General features: G+C 38.8%; 1 protein-coding gene across 1 annotated transcript; it reads right to left on the bottom strand.

Annotated features, from left to right (window-relative positions):
• Window positions 1-534: 534 nt before the first annotated feature.
• LOC116328467 (neoverrucotoxin subunit alpha-like) lies at window positions 535-10,569 on the bottom strand. The gene is made up of 4 exons (XM_039616091.1): window positions 10,451-10,569; window positions 6,344-6,433; window positions 2,519-3,961; window positions 535-1,777 (listed from the first exon to the last, which is right to left on the bottom strand). The coding sequence occupies exons 2-4, from the start codon at window positions 6,417-6,419 to the stop codon at window positions 1,230-1,232; spliced, it is 2,067 nt and encodes a 688-aa protein (XP_039472025.1). The 5' UTR covers window positions 6,420-6,433; window positions 10,451-10,569; the 3' UTR covers window positions 535-1,229.
• Window positions 10,570-17,189: the final 6,620 nt, after the last annotated feature.

Consider the following 17,189-nt stretch of genomic DNA (forward strand, 5'->3'; position numbering starts at 1 on the left):
TGTAGCAGCCTCACAAAACCAAAAACTGAAAACTGTTTATAAGGTAGCAAACCTGCAGTCAGCTGACACTGAAGAAGTCAACTGGATGATGATGAAATGTTTCTCCCACTGAAAACGCCCCGTCCAGATGAACAGAATCAAGTGTATTGAAGTTTATTGAAAAATCAGCTATAATTTCATATCTTGTGACAAAACATACATCTCCTGTACTGCACGAGTGTATAGCCATCAATATCCTTGCATCCATCCATTGACAGCCATTTCATTTCATACAGTCTGTCAGTCAGTCTGTCCCAAAGTACAGATTCTGATTCATCATGATGGTGAGAAAGGCCAGTGAAAATTTCAAGCTTTTGTCTCTGTAAATTTAGAACGTGTAAAACATGTAAACTGAATATTTTGGGATTTTTCCCTTTGGTGAAACAAAATGAAACACTAAGTTGCAGTGGACTCCAAGTTACTTTTCTATAAATGAGGTAAAATTTATCTAAAAAATGAGGGTATATGAAATAAATGCATTCATATGATTTGTTTAGTTTTTTTTAACTTTATTGAAATGAAATAGATTTACATGAGAATTCACCGTGCAAGTCAAATGTCTGAATATCAATCAAATTATCAATCAGACCATTTATTATGTGAAGAAATATGAAGTCAGCCACAACAATAAAAAATGGTTCAGATATAACAATGGAATAAATGTCTTCTAATTAATCAGCTGATCAAATGCAACAAGTTAAAATTAAAACATCAGACAAATTATTTTAACTTCCACTCATTCTAATCTCAGGAAGAAAATAATACAAAGAAAAAGCAGAATCCATCAAACCATCACAAAGAAAAAAAAGCTTGGATTAACAAATCATGAAATATTTAAAGGCTTTAATCAGGATTAAACTGCAGGATCAATGAAAGCATAAAGCACAAAAAAAAGAGAAAAAGATCACTTCAATCAATCTGAGGGTCAAACAACACAAATGCAGGAAACCATGGAAATGTGCAGGTGGATAAAAAAAACCCATTTCTATCTCTTAATGTGAGGCCCCATTTATGTGAACACAACTCTTTTAATTTCAGGAAAAGATGCTCTAAGTGTCCTTTAGCTGTGATCATTCAGGCTGATTGGCTGTCATATATTAAATAAACTAAATATGACTGACATGATGGGACTCTACACATTTAACACAGCTCTGGTGTAAAAAGCTGAACTGAATTATGTGGCATCAAGTTTACAGACAGAGCAACACGGAGCTGTTTTTAGTCCAGACCTTGAAGGCTGGAAAAACAGACTCAGAGAAATTGGTCCTGAAGGTGTGAATGTGACTCAGTTTATTAAATGAGACTGTGTAGTAGGACAGAGTCCCTGCAGGCCAATCCAGAAACACTCCCAGTCGGGGGCAGCCAGAAGGTGGAAGTGGGTGATTAGTGGTCTTCCCATCATGCTCTGCATAGAAAGTTGGGTCTGGTATCCATTTAAAGCCCAAAGACCAGGAGATGTTATTCCACCCGAACCCAGTCAATCTACCTTCTCCCTTTCTCTCTAATTTTCTGTAGCAAACAGCAGCAGCAGCATCTGCATCTTTGTTCATATTCAGCTCCACCTCCCAGTAATGGCGCCCAGTCAGAGCCTCTCTGCACAGAATGTGAGGCCAAACATCAAATCTCTCAGGATGGTCGGGATACGACTGCGACTCTCCGTTTGTCACCTTCTTGTTCCCTTCAGACAGGATGAGGTTGTTGTTTGCTGTGTTTGGATCCAGGGTGAGACCACAGGCATCTGATGGAAATAACGAGACCTGATCAAATTAATTATTCGTGATGATGTCACTGACTTAATCTGTCCACTGCAGATCTACAGTCTGTTTTTAACACGTCAGATCTCTGTCCTCAAACCTCAGCTTGTCTGAGTTTGATTATGATGATGGATTTTATCTGCATGTTTCTCTGATTCTGTGTTTCACACTGTGCTGCCTTTGAGACCTGATCAGAATCACAGTTCAGCCTAAACATTAAAAGACTTTATTAACAGAAAGTTACTGTTGTTAAAAAAATGCAACAACATGTTTAAGAACCTAAACCAATCGGACTGATCCACTGACAGCACTGCTTTAATAGCTTCTGTTCATACTGCTGAATCAGACATTAATAAAGTGATTTCAGTGACATGGATACAATCTGCAATTCATTGTTCTTCACCAAGATTATTTTTCTGCATTTAAAGAATTTTGTTTCTGAATGAAACATGCTGGACCCATATTTTTTATTCAAAGACAAATTTAACCTGAATAAGAGAAACCTGAAACATTTTAATTATTTTTGATGTGCACATCTTTATGGCCAGTTTTAAGAGGAAGAACAATTACAGCACCCAGTATGACTTAATGAAGGAAGTCATCCTGGTATCGATTCTACAGTGTTAAATTAAAATAAATGGGAATAATTTCACTTTAAACTGTTCAGATAATTTTAAGATGAAAGAGTATTTTATTATTATTATTATTATTTTGTTAGTACTTACACCACATTAGATCTCTTCTGTTTGTTACGTTTTCCACATCAGTGACATCAGGTCCTGAGAAACCATCAGTGACCAGGTTTGTGTTCCTGTAGTGGTAGATAGTTGCTCCTTTGTATTTGTCATTTTCTATGGCTGTTATAAACAGTCTGCTGCAGTTCTTCACAGCTTCTGCCTTTTCTTTCATTTTGGCTCTAACTTCATCTGAGCGATACCATTGGTCCTGGGCAGGTGGAGTGTTACCATCAGTACCTTCCAGCTTCTTTTTCTCCAAGTAGTCAGACATGTTCTGCAGATATGGGTCAGTGGATTTCAGGGAGGTGAAAACAAAGCAGAGAACTTCCTCTACTCCTGGATTAAACACCTCTCTGTCCAGCTCAGACTGATCTGAGATGATCTTTGTTCCCTCCATCATGTCTACAAAGTACCTGATGATGGTGACTTCTCTCTCTTCATCTTCCATCCACTTGGTTAATCTCTCCTGACTGAACGGTGACTTGTCTCTGTCATCAAACACTTTCACTAATTCCTGCTCATCTTCCTCACCTGCCCTGATGGAGGGAAGTTTCTTGGCCATTTGCTGCTGGATTGAAGATCTGTAATACTCACAGAGCTTCTTGAATCTGCTCAACTTTTCTTGTATCTGTGGAAAGCTTCTCACCACTCTGTCCTCCAGCAGATCATTGCAGCGTATGTCCAGGTTATCAAGCTCCTGTAAGGTATCTTCAGCCTTACTAATAATTCCACTGCTTATCATGTAAGCAGCTTTTGGATGTAATTTCTTCAGAGGCATCAGTGTGACCTTCAGTGGAACACAGTTTTCTTTGTTTTCTCTCAGTAGTTTTGGAAGTTGGATGTATGTCTTCACTGCATCTTCAAATGTTCCAGGGTTGCTTTCAAGAATGAAGTCTCCATAGAATTTGCAGGTGAATTTATCAGTCACAGTCTTTTCTTCATCACTCAGCTTGATGTCAACTTTCCCGTCAACATTAAATGAGGGGATCTTCTTTATCACTGCTTGCATGCTGCCCTCGATGACTTGAATGCTGCTATCATCTAACTTCTCACTGTCAAACACAAAGAAAGCATTTGCTCCATAAAGGATTCCTGTGACTACATGTGTCGCCAAACGTTTCACATCTTTTGCTTCTTGAGTGTTTTTGGTTTCATCAGGAGTCAACATCAGCTGTTTGAATTTGGTGGTAGCTTTGTACTGAAGGGTGACTCGACACTGATGATATGATTTCTTCTTATCATTCAGATACTTGGCTGATCCTTCAACTTCAATGAGTCCACCCAGGAAACTGGCCTTCAGTGAACCATCAACATCCAGCAGTGACGACTTTTTTTCAATGGAATCCATTGCATTGATGTGAAACTCACTGCTGTACTGATTATTCTCCACTGACTTCTTCTGCAGAGTTTTATTATTCCACAGTGTGACACCTTTAAGACATGACAGCCACAAAATGGAAAAAAAGTCTTTAGAAAGTTCAGAAACGAAATAGATTGAAATTGTATTTGAAATGTACCACAAAATGTAAAACTCAATTTCAAAACAGTTTTAGTGAAACTGTAACACTCATAAAGCTCTAGAGCAGGGGTCGGCAACCTTTCTGGTGATGAGTGCCATTTAAAATTTCCTCAGAAGTCAGTGTGCCATATGATTGCATTAGCAATAACTTTAATAACGCTCTATATTAACAGTTACACATTATATAGAACAACTTTATAGAATTATATTTGTTCGCAGATGTTGGCAGCTATCAGCGAATAGTTATCAGCTATTTTGAAACAAAAAAAGACTTTTTATCCATAACAGCAAATGAACTGTACAACAGAAAATACAAACGCTATTTATGGTCTCCTCACAACAATGATAAGAAAAATAAACTGGGCCAATATGGCATGTTTGTTAATACAGAGACACACATGTTAATGTGATCTCTGGTCTCCGAGTGTCCAGCATTCAGACAGCTACCTGAGGACACTCATGTGAGAGAAAATCTGCTCACACAGATATGTAGAGCCAAATACTGTCAATAAGGCCTCTGCAATGTTCTGAAGCTCCATGAACAGGTACAGCTATGGATTCCAGCTACTTCGATGTTATATGTATGATTTCTATACATTTTATGTCAGATAAAAAGTTTGGTTGTAAGCTTCAGATAATTATTTAATAACAGCCAGACATTTTAAATGAGAATAAGAAAGTATTTCTTTGTGCCCCCCCTTTCCCTGTTAATGCCCTACCTGGCCCCCCTGACAAAACTTTGCTAGACCCGCCCCTGCACAGTTACCAGCTGTCAGCTACGTAGAAAAGGATCCTGGTGTTATTTGTCTCTCAGAAACAGCTCATAACTTCCCTTCAACTCATTCATGTCACCTAAAAGGTAAACCTGTTTCTCCATCACCTGTTCAGCTCTGATGATTCAGTAAGGACATCTCCTGGTTTCATCTTCATGCTTCCCTCTCACCACATATCCAAACCGACATCATGACCAGCAGCTTTACAGCTGTGGCTCCAGCAAACATCAGCTGATACTAGAAATTAATATTAAATAAATTCTAACAACAGCTGATCAAGCTTAAACGTGCTGCTGTTGTTTAGCGCGACATCTGCTGGTTTCCTCTTTCTGGCGCAAAGTGGGCGATAAATAAACAAGAGAGAAAAGCCGATCAGCTGATCATTGATCAGTTTCATGATTGAAGTAGCAACAGGAGAGGGAGGGGAGAGAATGAGAGGAGAAGAAGAGGCAGCTGCAGCGTAAAGACAGAATAACTCCAGCTTTGTGTCTTTTTTTCATTGTAGCTAAAGTTCGGGACAAACTGTGTTCCTTTTCAGCTCAATACGAAACGCGTAATATTTTCTCTGAATACGAGACGATTCCGTCTTTTTACAGGCAACTCTACTAACTAACCTTATGAATAAAATACAGTTCACTATGGTATCACTAACATCACAGCACCCACCCAGCTGTATAGAAACTCCGTCATGCTAGCTAGCACGCAGTACGAGTTATTGTAACTGACGGTAAAAAGTCAGCATACCGAAAATAAACTCCACCTAAACTTGGTTTATATCTGACCCAGATAGACTGCAGGTCATAACTTCTTATCTGAAGTTCAGTTCACCTGACACTCGGCCGCCTCGGGTCTCTCCGACTCCTGCCTCCCCTTTCTCTCATCCACCTGCTGGCCTCCACCACTTGCTAATTTTACTGAATCTGAGGAAGTGCCGCCATAGCCACCACCACACAACTGAGTTATTTTCACACACCGACCAGCATCTGGACAAACCACCACCTTTCACTGTTTATACCGTTACAAAGAAAAAAAAAGTCACCGGGGCACCGAGCAAATGCCTGATGGCCAGTCCAGCATTGGTTATGCCATCAGTTAACCCTTCGCATGCCAACTGTGGCACGTGTGCCGAGGGTTGCCGACCCCTGCTCTAGAGAGTTAGAAATCTCATGGATTTTACTCAGCAAAAAACATGCTTCAAAGTTCTGATTCTGTTAATGTTTTTTTTTTGAGACAAAATCTATTCTGTTCTTTCAGACATTTCCAAATGAATTAATCTTAAGGTTTTCTGTTCTTTAAAGGGTTTTTTTTTGCTCCTTTTTTACTCACCCTTTTCATTTAAACTATTATTTTCTTCATACAGTATTTTCAGTAAATGGTCATCAGTATTTCTTTGCTGATATGATAAATATTTCTTTCATGCATCTACTTACCCTATAAGTAGATAGGTCATTTTAGAAACAAATTAGTGTGGGTTTTTGCTGGCCATACAGCTGACTGCTTGAACAACAAATCACATTTTACCTGGAATGAGTTTCCCTCTCCGGGCATCATAGAGCATCCCTAAACTGAAAGGTCGACCCAGAGCAGCCACCTCCATAACAGATGATGCACCTACATGAATAAAAACATGTGGTCATAAATACAATGTGACTCAGCTTCTTTCATGTGATCAAACATGTGATCAAACCCACTTTGAACACAGTCTGTATATAAAATGTGGATGTGAAATTATGTTGTTTGTAGGCTTTAACCCTCTAAAGCCTAACCTATCACTGCTGTCAGACAGCTGTTTTGTGATGTTCGCTGGGTGCCCTGGGGGGACTGTGTTGTCCTACTGGGAGACTTCAGTGTTCAAGTGGGCAATGACCATGAGACCTGGATGGGTATAATGGGGAGGAACGGCCTCCCGGATCTGAACCGAGCGATGTTTGAAGAGGTGCTCCATCACCCCACACAGTTGGTCTGCGCAGGACCTGAAGACCCTCGAGCTGATGCCATCTGGACCTGCTGCCGTCTTGGCTTTAATCCTCAGTTCCCTCCTAACCTGGGTGGTTGAGAGAGACAGGCTGGAGCCTTGTGTTGAGTGTGTATTGGATGCTGTTGTTGGGGGTGGGGAGGAGTGAGCAGGGTGAATAGAGGAGATGTGAAACGTATGAGGTGTCAGAGGTGGAACAGCAGCAGTGGGGGTGGTTGAGTCTGCAGCCGATGTTGGAGACTGCCTCATGGATGAATCAAATCTATTGAAGAAATGATTCAGTTCATTTGCCCACCTCACATCCCTCCCAGGCAGAGAGTTCTGATGTTTGTGGCCTGAGATGGTTCTGAGGCCTCTCCAGACTTCACCAACGTTATTTTGCTGAAGCTGGTTCTCCATCTTCTGCCTGTAGCTGTCCTTCCCATTCCTTATCAGTCCTCTCAGCTCTCTCTGCACCCTTTTCAACTCCTCTTTGTCTCTGGATTTGAAGGCCCTCCTCTTCTGCTTGAGGACAGCTTTAATTTCTGGGGTAATCCAGGGTTTGTTGTTGGAGAAACACCGTACAGTCCTGGTAGGTACGGTGTTATCCACACAGAAATTAATATAGTCAGTAATGCATGTAGTAAGGCTGTCGATGTCCTCTCCGTGGTCGTCACAGATCACCTCCCACACAGTCGACTCAAAACAATCCTTAAGAGCCTCCTCGCTCTCCTCCGACCATCTCTGCACTGTGCGGGTGGCTGGTGGCTCCCTGCGCACTAAGGGCTCATACACAGGGACAAGGTGCACCAGGTTATGATCAGATCTGCCCAGGGGAGGGAGAGGTGGTGAACTGTATGCCTCTTCTGTGTTGGTGTACAGGACACAGGACACAGAACAGAAACATACACAATTTTTCTTACATATTTACATTAAGGACAAAATTACTATAAACAGGTATTTTGAAGGTCTGTGTCCTATGTCAGTGTAGTCAGCTTTGCTTCCTTTGTCTCGTTCTGTTAGACTTGTGTCAGCTGTTTCCCCATGTGTTTTTACTTCTCCTAATCACCCTTGTGTGTATTTAGTCTGTGTGTTTCTGTTCATTCCTTGTCAGGTCGTCTGTTGTTCACGCCATGTTCTTTACACCATGTTTCTAGGTTTCATGTCCAGGTTTTTTCATATTGTTTGTTTAGATTTCCCAGTTTAGGTTTGTGTTAATTTTGCTTCAGTTTGCCTTGCCTTTTGTTTGTACCTTTTACCAGCCTCATTAAACGGCTCGCTTTTTGTTAACATTCAAGTTTTGTTCCCTGTTCCTTGGAGTCTGTGTTTTGGGTCCTTCTCATCAATTCATACAGTCTGCCCTCGCCAGACTGTGACAGTGGAATGTTGGTCCACTCCTCTTCAATAGCTGTGTGAAATCGCTGAATATTGGCAGGAACTGGAACACGCTGTCTTATACACTGATCGAGAGCATCCCAAACATGCTCAATGGGTGACATGTCTGGTGAGTATGCTGGCCATGCAAGAACTGGGATGTTTTCAGCTTCCAGGAATTGTCTACAGATCCTTGCAATATGGGGCTGTGCGTTATCATGCTGCAGCATGAGGTGATGGTCGTGCATGAATGGCTTAACAATGGGCCTCAGGATCTTGTCACGGTACCTCTGTGCATTCAAAATGCCATCAATAAAATACACCTGTGTTCGTTGTCCATAGCATACGCCTGCTCATACCAGAACCCCACCGCCACCATGTGCCACTCGATCCACAACGCTGACATCAGCAAACCACTCACGCACACGACGCCACACAGGCTGTCTGCCATCTGCCCTAAACAGTGAAAACCGGGACTCATCTGTGAACAGAACGCCTCTCCAACGTGCCAAACGCCATCGATGTGAGTGTTTGCCCGCTCAAGTCGGTTACGATGACAACCCTGATGAGGACGACGAGCATGCAGATGAGCTTCCCTGAGACGGTTTCTGACAGTTTGTGCAGAAATTCTTTGGTTATGCAAACCGATTGTTGCTGCAGCTGTCCGGGTGGCTGATACATATCTCCATTCTGAATTTTCACAACAGGCTCATTACTTTTGGTTTAATGCATTTGAGGGAAATTGTTAGTCACTAAACATATTCATATTCATATTCTAGACATCAAATCAATTTAAACCTAAATGGCAGGAAAAATAAAACATAAAACAAAATCCTGATTGTCTATCCATTTCCAGGGTTTATAACACACAGCAAAACAAAAAAAACAATGTATACAGCATTTATAGTGCAATAATCAGGGATTAAATGCAAATCCTGCAAAACTGTAATTTTTGAGCAGATGCCCATAACTTGTACAATATTTCAGCATAAAGCTAGTGGTACAGAAGAGAAGCAAGCATAAAGGAAGTAACTTTTTTAAAGTTACAGATAATTTGAAATTCAACAAATATTTCAAAACCTTTCTCAACAAATATCAGCAAACAAACAATCTGTTCAAAACAAAACAATTTGTGTTCAGATTGCTGCTGCTAGCTAAACGAACAGCTAGTGTGTTTTACAGGGAGAGAAAAGAATGAGAGAGAACTTCACTCAGAGATGGAGAAAGATAAGAAAGACAGAACAGAGAAATGTTATATTTTAAAGTTAAGGACTGCTCAGTGACATTTGATAAACCCCAAATTTAAAGCTTAAATATTAGGTCCTCATTCTTTTTAGAGTTTGTCAAACACTGGATCTGTACAAGATCTGAAGTTATTTTTTTCATATTGTGATACATCCTACAAAATAGATTGAACTATATTAACTTGCATGTTCTTCAAACGTTGTATAAAAAGGGAGCTTGGGGCATGTTGCACCAGTAAGTTTGGAGTACTGGACTGGTGCAGAGCAGCTGTGGTGCTCATGGTCAGTGTTAGGTTACATAAAGGGTATAAGACATGGAAATGAACCATGATAGCCAATGATAATTAGGTTTGGAGGCAGTTAGTGGCCTACAATGGACGCAATTTTTCTTTTAAAAAAAAGTGTTTTTCTCTCCTTGTTTTACAAATAAGATGTTTAAGTTGTGTCAATTCATTCAGTTTTTAAAAATGATGTTTATATTTCATTGTATTATTATTTTATTATAAATATAACATGAGGATTACTTAGCTTTTCAAAAAAAATAGCTGGTGGAAATGTCCCTGAAAAAACTTCCTTTAACTTTGAGTACATTTCAGAGTCTGTATTTCTTTTACCATTACTTGAGTAAAAATGATAAATCAGTACTAAAACTTTTAACATAATATTTTTTAAATGTCTGTACTTTCGGAACTTGGGAGAATTTCATCTTCCACAATTGGCACTTACAGTAGGTCAGGGCAATTTATCTCATAAAAATCAGTGTCGTATATATATCATAATTAATATTTTAATATTTGTCATCTGTCATATTTTAAAGAGACAATGTGATTAAGTAATCTTTTAAATGTAATGAGAGTGGAATATATTCACTTTTTTGTAACCCAATTATGCATGTCTTGGTTACATTAAATATATTACGATCAACCAGCCCTACATTTAAATTCAGTTTCAGCTACAGTTTATATTTATTTAGGACTCTGTCACATTTATCAAAAAGCACTTTATATTGTAAAGTAAAGTTTTAATAAAACTTAAATTATTAAGTTTTAGACTCACCTTTTCCTCTGCTTAGATTCTGTGTCTCACCTATGTCTGACAGGAGATCCTGGTTTGGGTCCCATTTGAACCTCTCACTTGTTACTTTTTCTTTCACTTACTGGTTTTGTTTACGTACAAAAAAACCTCAGCTTAGGAAAGATCATGGGTTCTGAGTAACCCTGCACAATGTAAAAGTTGGGAATGCCTGACTCACCTCCCCAATACAATATAACCTTCCCCCAAATCACATCTTCTGTCACTGAGCCTCCCCAATGGGAATAAAAATGGCCTGCTCTAAAGCTTTAGCTCATTACTGCAGTGCATGAGCCATTCATTTCTTTGTGTAATCACAAGTGTAGCTGAAACACTTGTACTTGAAAAGCTTTGTAGCCTTGAACAAGTCATTTTGGACTATGGTGACTGGAGGTCTTAACCACGTTAAAGTTTCATGTTGAAGTGATGCAAACTGGCTTCCACTTTTGAGTAAGCTGCCAACGTGGTAGAAACTGAAATTCAGGAAAACACAGACATGATTCATTTCCCTGTTTGCCAGCCATTGTGAAAGGTTGTGGCACATATCCTGTTAACAGATTAATTGTTCCAATTTAAAACTGAAGCATTAATTAATGGTACAATGTTTTTAACAGTCTTATAGGAATGGGATCTAATTGATGAAAGACTGAAGAAATTATTATATATGGTATGGTTTAATTTTAGGTCAGCTCTCTTAATACTACACTTCAGACTACTCTAGCTTTGTTAAAGTAGTGAGTTTGCTGAGAGAAATTACTTTAAATTGGGTTTAGGCAGTTCTGGCAAAAAAATTAAGCTGTAACCCATGCTTGTTTTCTCAAAGAGTTTAGGAGGTTTTTTGGCCAGCCCACAATTTCAGGATTTTTCACTTTGACTTTTGACACTAAAAAAAATGATCAGCAATGCTGCTTTACCAGGTGTAACAATTAAGTTAAGTAACATCCAGGCATCCATGAAAACACAATTTATTACATTTAAGGGAGTTAGAAGTTAGCAGGAAGTTAGCTCACTAGTTTCTACCTAAAGATAATATACCATATATATTGATATAATATAATATATAGCATGTTCTGTCCGAGAGGTTTCTGAAAGAATTCAAACGTACAGCTCTGCAATCACTTCCATCATAAATGAAGATAGAAAACTAAACAGCAGTGATGTTTGTAGGGTTACTGTAGTTGGGTTATGTTAGCATAGCATAAACACAGTGAAGCTGGAGGATGAACGCTAACTTTTTTCCACTCGATAAAAGTTAACGTGAGGGTTCCTGATGATTAGGGACAAATGCAATTGCATGGCAGGATGCTGTAAACGGACCAAACTTCAGTCAGGAGAACAACTGAGATAATCCATCCACAATACAAAGATAGTCATTAATATACTGCAACAACATGGGAATAGAGCAGCTGCAAGACGCTTTCAGCATTGATGAATCAATGGTACAGAAGTGGAGGAAGCAAGAAGAATGAGTTGAGTAAAGTTTGACTTATCTGACTGTTTTGTTTTGCATAATGTGCCTTGTAAACCAAAAAATACGGTATATGAGGAGAACAAAAACTCTCTCAACTCGGATCTTTGAGAGAAAACTATTTAAACAAAGTAACACTCTACAATACTGAGTAAAAGACAAAAAAGTAAGAAAAAAGTTTAAAGTATGGTTGATGCAAGTGCACGCTTTCCCACCAATGTTATTCCTGTTTGTGCTTTAAATGGAAGAGTAGTAGAGTGAGTAGTCAATCAATCTTAAGGCTGGTCGATTGATCCTTGGTTCCTCCATACTGCATGCCAAACTGAGCCCTGAGTTTCCCTCAATGCATCCATTGAAGTCTGGATGTTAGAAAGCGCTTAGGCATGGTTTAAAGTGCTGTACAAATGTGTGTTTGATTCGATGAATGAGACATGAGAAAGTGCTTTGATTCCTCAACACCAGTCCAGTCTCTAGGAACAGCCAAGCTTGTCATACAGCAAACCACATATGGAAAGCTTTCTGATATGCTTTAGGAGCTGAAGTGAGTCTGTCGTATGGCTGCCATCCTCAGATAACAGACAAACAGACTACTGGCCTTTAAACTTCAAACGAATCCTCTTTCAATTATCAGCCACCACTGATTCCTGTTTTCAAGGAATCAGTGGTGGCTGAATCCCTATGGAACGCCAGGACTGCCATAATGAATTAATTAAATACACCATTAAATAATTAATTAAATGTGTCAATAATTAATTAAAATTGGAATTAATTAATTAAATAGTTATGACACATGTAATTAATTAATTATTGACACATTTAATTAATTAATTATTGACACATTTAATTAATTATTTATGTATTTCACATTTTAATTAATTATTGACACATTTAATTAATTATTTAATGATATATTTATTTATTTCATTTTGGCAGTCCTGGCGCCTGGCTCTCACCATGAATTAATTTTATCTGTCAGCCTCACCCATCAAGGGGGCGGGGTTAACGCTGCCCATGCAGCTTCTCTAACATTTGATTGGTTGCCGTGCAAAGTAAGTCAAAACAGGTCGATCCTAGATAATCGATTGCTTCTGTAGACTTGAGGCAGCCAGGTATCCCAGAATACATCTCAAATCACAGGCAGCAATGGTGGTGGTGGTGTAGTTTTAAAATACCTCGTTTTTCTGTCACCAGCTACACTTTTAACAGTGTTTTAGCCGCGAATGTAGTGGCGTAATCTTCACGTCTGGTCAGGTTGTCAGCATAGAACATGTTTACAAAAGTGCTCAGATCTTTTCAGAGATTTCACTGCTCTGCTAACAGTCAGCATGCAGAGTGTACCAAGGGGGTTACGTTAACCGGTTTGTTTACATATTCCACATGTTGCATTCGCATATTCTCATTTTCACCGAACGATCGTCTCTTTCCGCCTGGTCTTGTGTCTCTGTGCTTCTGTAACATAAAGAACGAGCTGACATTTTTCTCACGAAACCAGCGATCAGCTCAACAGGTCCTCAGTTTACCTGCATGCATCCTCCTCCTCACCTGTCAGCCGTTTAACACCTGCTGCTAATTCAAGAAACACGCCCACGTTACCTGGTGATAGTCACAGTTTAACTGGGCAGCCGGTGCTCGATATAACGCAATGTCGGCGCATTTTTCTGCACAAGATAAGTAAATATAGTATTTTCCCCGAGCGCAGAGCTGCTGGAGCTTGTTTCCTTACAGAGCACTTTATAGGCGAACCAGCTTTATCAGCGGCCAACACAGCTTTGAAACCTCACCTGAGTTTTAGCTCTCAGTGGTTAAATGCTGGACTTAATTCACTCAGGTTCTGTCTGTCGGGTCACGTTTACTTCACTGTTTTATTTACAACTGAGCAAATCGGTTTGGCAGAGGTTAAAGTTACGTTTCATAACTGCATAGTTTTACTGACGTTTAATGGTTCACTGGCACATGTGTTAGACTGAACCATTCGCTTCTCTTTATCTGGTGTGTTTTGGATTTAACAGTTAATTTTGAGATTAAACTGACTTTTAAAATGTTTTATACAAAGAGGAAAGAGAAGGCGCATTTCCACCGAGAGGAGCAGAGTTTGCATCATGAAGACTGCAACCTGGACAGAAATATTATATCATCTGTTTTTTTTAATAGTTATTCAACTGTATTCTAAGCACCAGCTGTCTGTTAGAACTTTTAGAGTTTACTTAACTAAAAATAAATGAGGTTAACATATAATTTGTGTGATTTCTCTCTCTCTCTCTCTCTCTTTTTTTTGCTTTTTCGGTCATGTTATGTTTAACTGTCAAAGGTTTGTTACAAACTATGAAACACATTGTGCAGACTTCTGGATGTTAGAAGAAAACTAATACAGCTCATGAATGAGACTAAAGGCAGGAAGGTGTCCTTTAAAACTAAACATGTTAATAGGACCTCCCTATTTGTATCATAGTTTATGATATAGCACGTGTATTTCAGTAATAGCCTACTGATTTCAGTGTAGTGGTGAACAGTCACACAGCTCACGTGGGCGTTATCTGTGATACTCCTTAACTATAATTTATCCAAGTTAACGTCAGTTAACCATTCAGACAGTTCTTTTGCAATGAAAAACATAAACACCCATGCTGCGTATTGTTTACATTACAGCTGATTATGCAGTAACCATGGTAACCACGGACTCTGAGCGGCTGGATCGACGCAGGTCAGACAACAATTTTACATATATGATCTTAAAACAGGACACAGCCACTATCCGTGCTGGCCTCATATCAAATGTGACCGCAGACTGAGTCTGTTTGATGTTTGCTTTATATCTAATCTTCCTCTCAAACATTTAAACAGCAGCGAGTCTGCAGCTGAGGGAACACAAACTCAAATTGTCGGAACAGGTTCGATCGTGGATTCATTTGGTAATTTATTAAATGTATAACTGTTAGTCTAATCTGCTGCTGAGTCTCTTACACTGATGAAAATGCAGATAACACAGATCACGAACACCTGTTCAACCAATCACTTTCATTCCACTTTGATCTGCGACAAACTGACGGTTCATCTCTGTTACAGTGTTGCGTTAGACTGCTATATTTTTGTGTTCTTTATGCTGTAGATTTCCTCGTCTCTGGAATAGTTGGCAGTATTAAGGATGCTTTTCTGTAAAATCATATTGATATGACCCGTGACATATTCGTAGATGACAGTTAGTCAGCTGGGAAACTCAGTGTTAACTCAGAGAGCTGAAGATATCGTGGAGATGCTGACCTCGCTCCGTGGTGTACAGGGCTGTTTACCCTCATGATTAATATTCACAATAAAAATATTAGCCGAACATCATGAAGTCTGTATGTGTTTCATAGTGTCGAACAACCTTTGTACAGTTAAAGCCAGCAGTTACTACATGACGGAAACACCAACGTTTTCTCTTTTATGCGTTTATACGCAGGTCACGCTGATTACTGAACAAAAACCCAAAGATCAGCTGTTAATCGAATTTATTTGCTCTCTCTCCTCCTTAAACATGTTTTTAATGTTAGTTATAATTCAGAATTGGTAACTGAAACACGTAGGACACATAAGAACATCAGGAAATAAACCCCCGATATATATAACCTCAGTAAAATAAGTCAGTGTCAGCGGGGGTTATTACAGCTGTGTAACGGGGCCTGCGCTTTGTCGGCGGTAATAACAGCTCGATTGCTTGCGAGGCGAGCGGGTCTATCCCACGCTTTGTGAGACTGGGCAGACATCTCCGAAATCATCGAAGCACTTTTGCAAAGAGGCTGTATCTTGACAAACCGACCACACATATGAAGATTAAACCACTACATTCTCGGCTAAAAAATATTAAAACGGTATTTGGTGACACACAAACAGGGTTTTTTCAAAGTTCAGTTCTGTTAGTTTCCACATGCCGGTTGTTGTGTGCTAAAAACAATGGCCACCAGGCCAAAGCAATGGTTTTGACTCGATCAGCGTTAACCCCGCCCCCTGAGTTTGATGGGTGAGTCTGACAGATAAAATTAATTCATGGTGAGAGCCAGGCGCCAGGACTGCCAAAATGAAATAAATAAATATATCATTAAATAATTAATTAAATGTGTCAATAATTAATTAATTATATGTGTCATAACTATTTATTTAATTAATTAATTCCAATTTTAATTAATTATTGACACATTTAATTAATTATTTAATGGTGTATTTAATTAATTCATTATGGCAGTCCTGGCGTTCCATAGAATCCTGCCTTATCTTTATATTTTTACATACTTTAGTGCTATTTTTGGGAGCATTTCAAGTTGCTATCCATCAATACAACTGTTATAACCCAAATTTTAATAATACGTATGCATTAAGTCCATAGTAACTATATAAATTGCAAAAAAGTGCAATAAACTACAAAAAAAAAAGAAAAGAAAATTGTTGTAGTTTTTTATACATATACTTCTAGTTAGAGAAATTTAAGAGGTTTAACCCCTTAAAACTGTAAATACAAAAAAGTTGCACAAAATAGTTTCCCACCACAGGAAATTTATTTTGAGTGTCTTCGTAGTTTTATTTTTGAGATACACCAATTTTTATATACTGCAGGAAAAACGAAAATAAATATTTAAATGCAAATTTGGAAAAAAAAACAAAAAAACAAAAACAGCATGTGGATCAAAATAAACTATTTCCAGCAGTGCAATTTGAGTTCTAAGCATCCCAGAATCTATACAGAAAAGCCTAAAGTCAAACATGACTTTTAAAAACAGCAGTATAGGCTTATAAGGCCCTAAAAAAACCCTACATTTTCCGTGAAAATGGCGTCACTTTCGGTTTCGTGCAGGTAATGGGGTACATGCGATAGTTTGTCCTGACGTCTATTCCAACGTAGGAAGTGTTATGAACAGCTAATCTTAGGTTAAGAGTGGTTGAAGTATCTAGTTGTGTAATCTCACCATTCTTTTCCATTGTGTGCTGTGTTTGAGTCCTCAGTGTAAACATTGACAACATTAGATTGAATTCGTAACTACAGTACACCATGTATAAACAAACTGAATTCTGTGATTAGGTCTGTTCATTTCACTGCACATTCTGATTGTTAATATAAGTAAAGCATAAGATCAGAATTGATTTAATCTGATGTCCTCATCAGATTAAAAGTATTTTTCTTGGTAAGAGTTGTTCTGGGAACTTCCTTAAATCACTCTTAAACTGTGAGTCATTTTTTAGGTTGAGTCACAAGCTTCTTCTAACAAGGGCCCTGAGGTCTTGGTA

Source organism: Oreochromis aureus, linkage group 8, assembly GCF_013358895.1.
Source record: "Oreochromis aureus strain Israel breed Guangdong linkage group 8, ZZ_aureus, whole genome shotgun sequence".
Classification (NCBI taxonomy): Eukaryota; Metazoa; Chordata; class Actinopteri; order Cichliformes; family Cichlidae; genus Oreochromis; species Oreochromis aureus.

What these genes read in the sequence shown, in the direction of transcription:
- LOC116328467 (XM_039616091.1), bottom strand. Translation starts at nt 6,419, where the DNA reads ATGGAGGTGGCTGCTCTGGGTCGACCTTTCAGTTTAGGGATGCTCTAT. An exon ending in GAGAGGGAAACTCATTCCAG is followed by an intron (nt 3,962 to 6,343) that starts GTAAAATGTGAT and finishes CATGTCTTAAAG; the next exon opens with GTGTCACACTGTGGAATAAT. An exon ending in CAGAAGAGATCTAATGTGGT is followed by an intron (nt 1,778 to 2,518) that starts GTAAGTACTAAC and finishes TATTTCCATCAG; the next exon opens with ATGCCTGTGGTCTCACCCTG.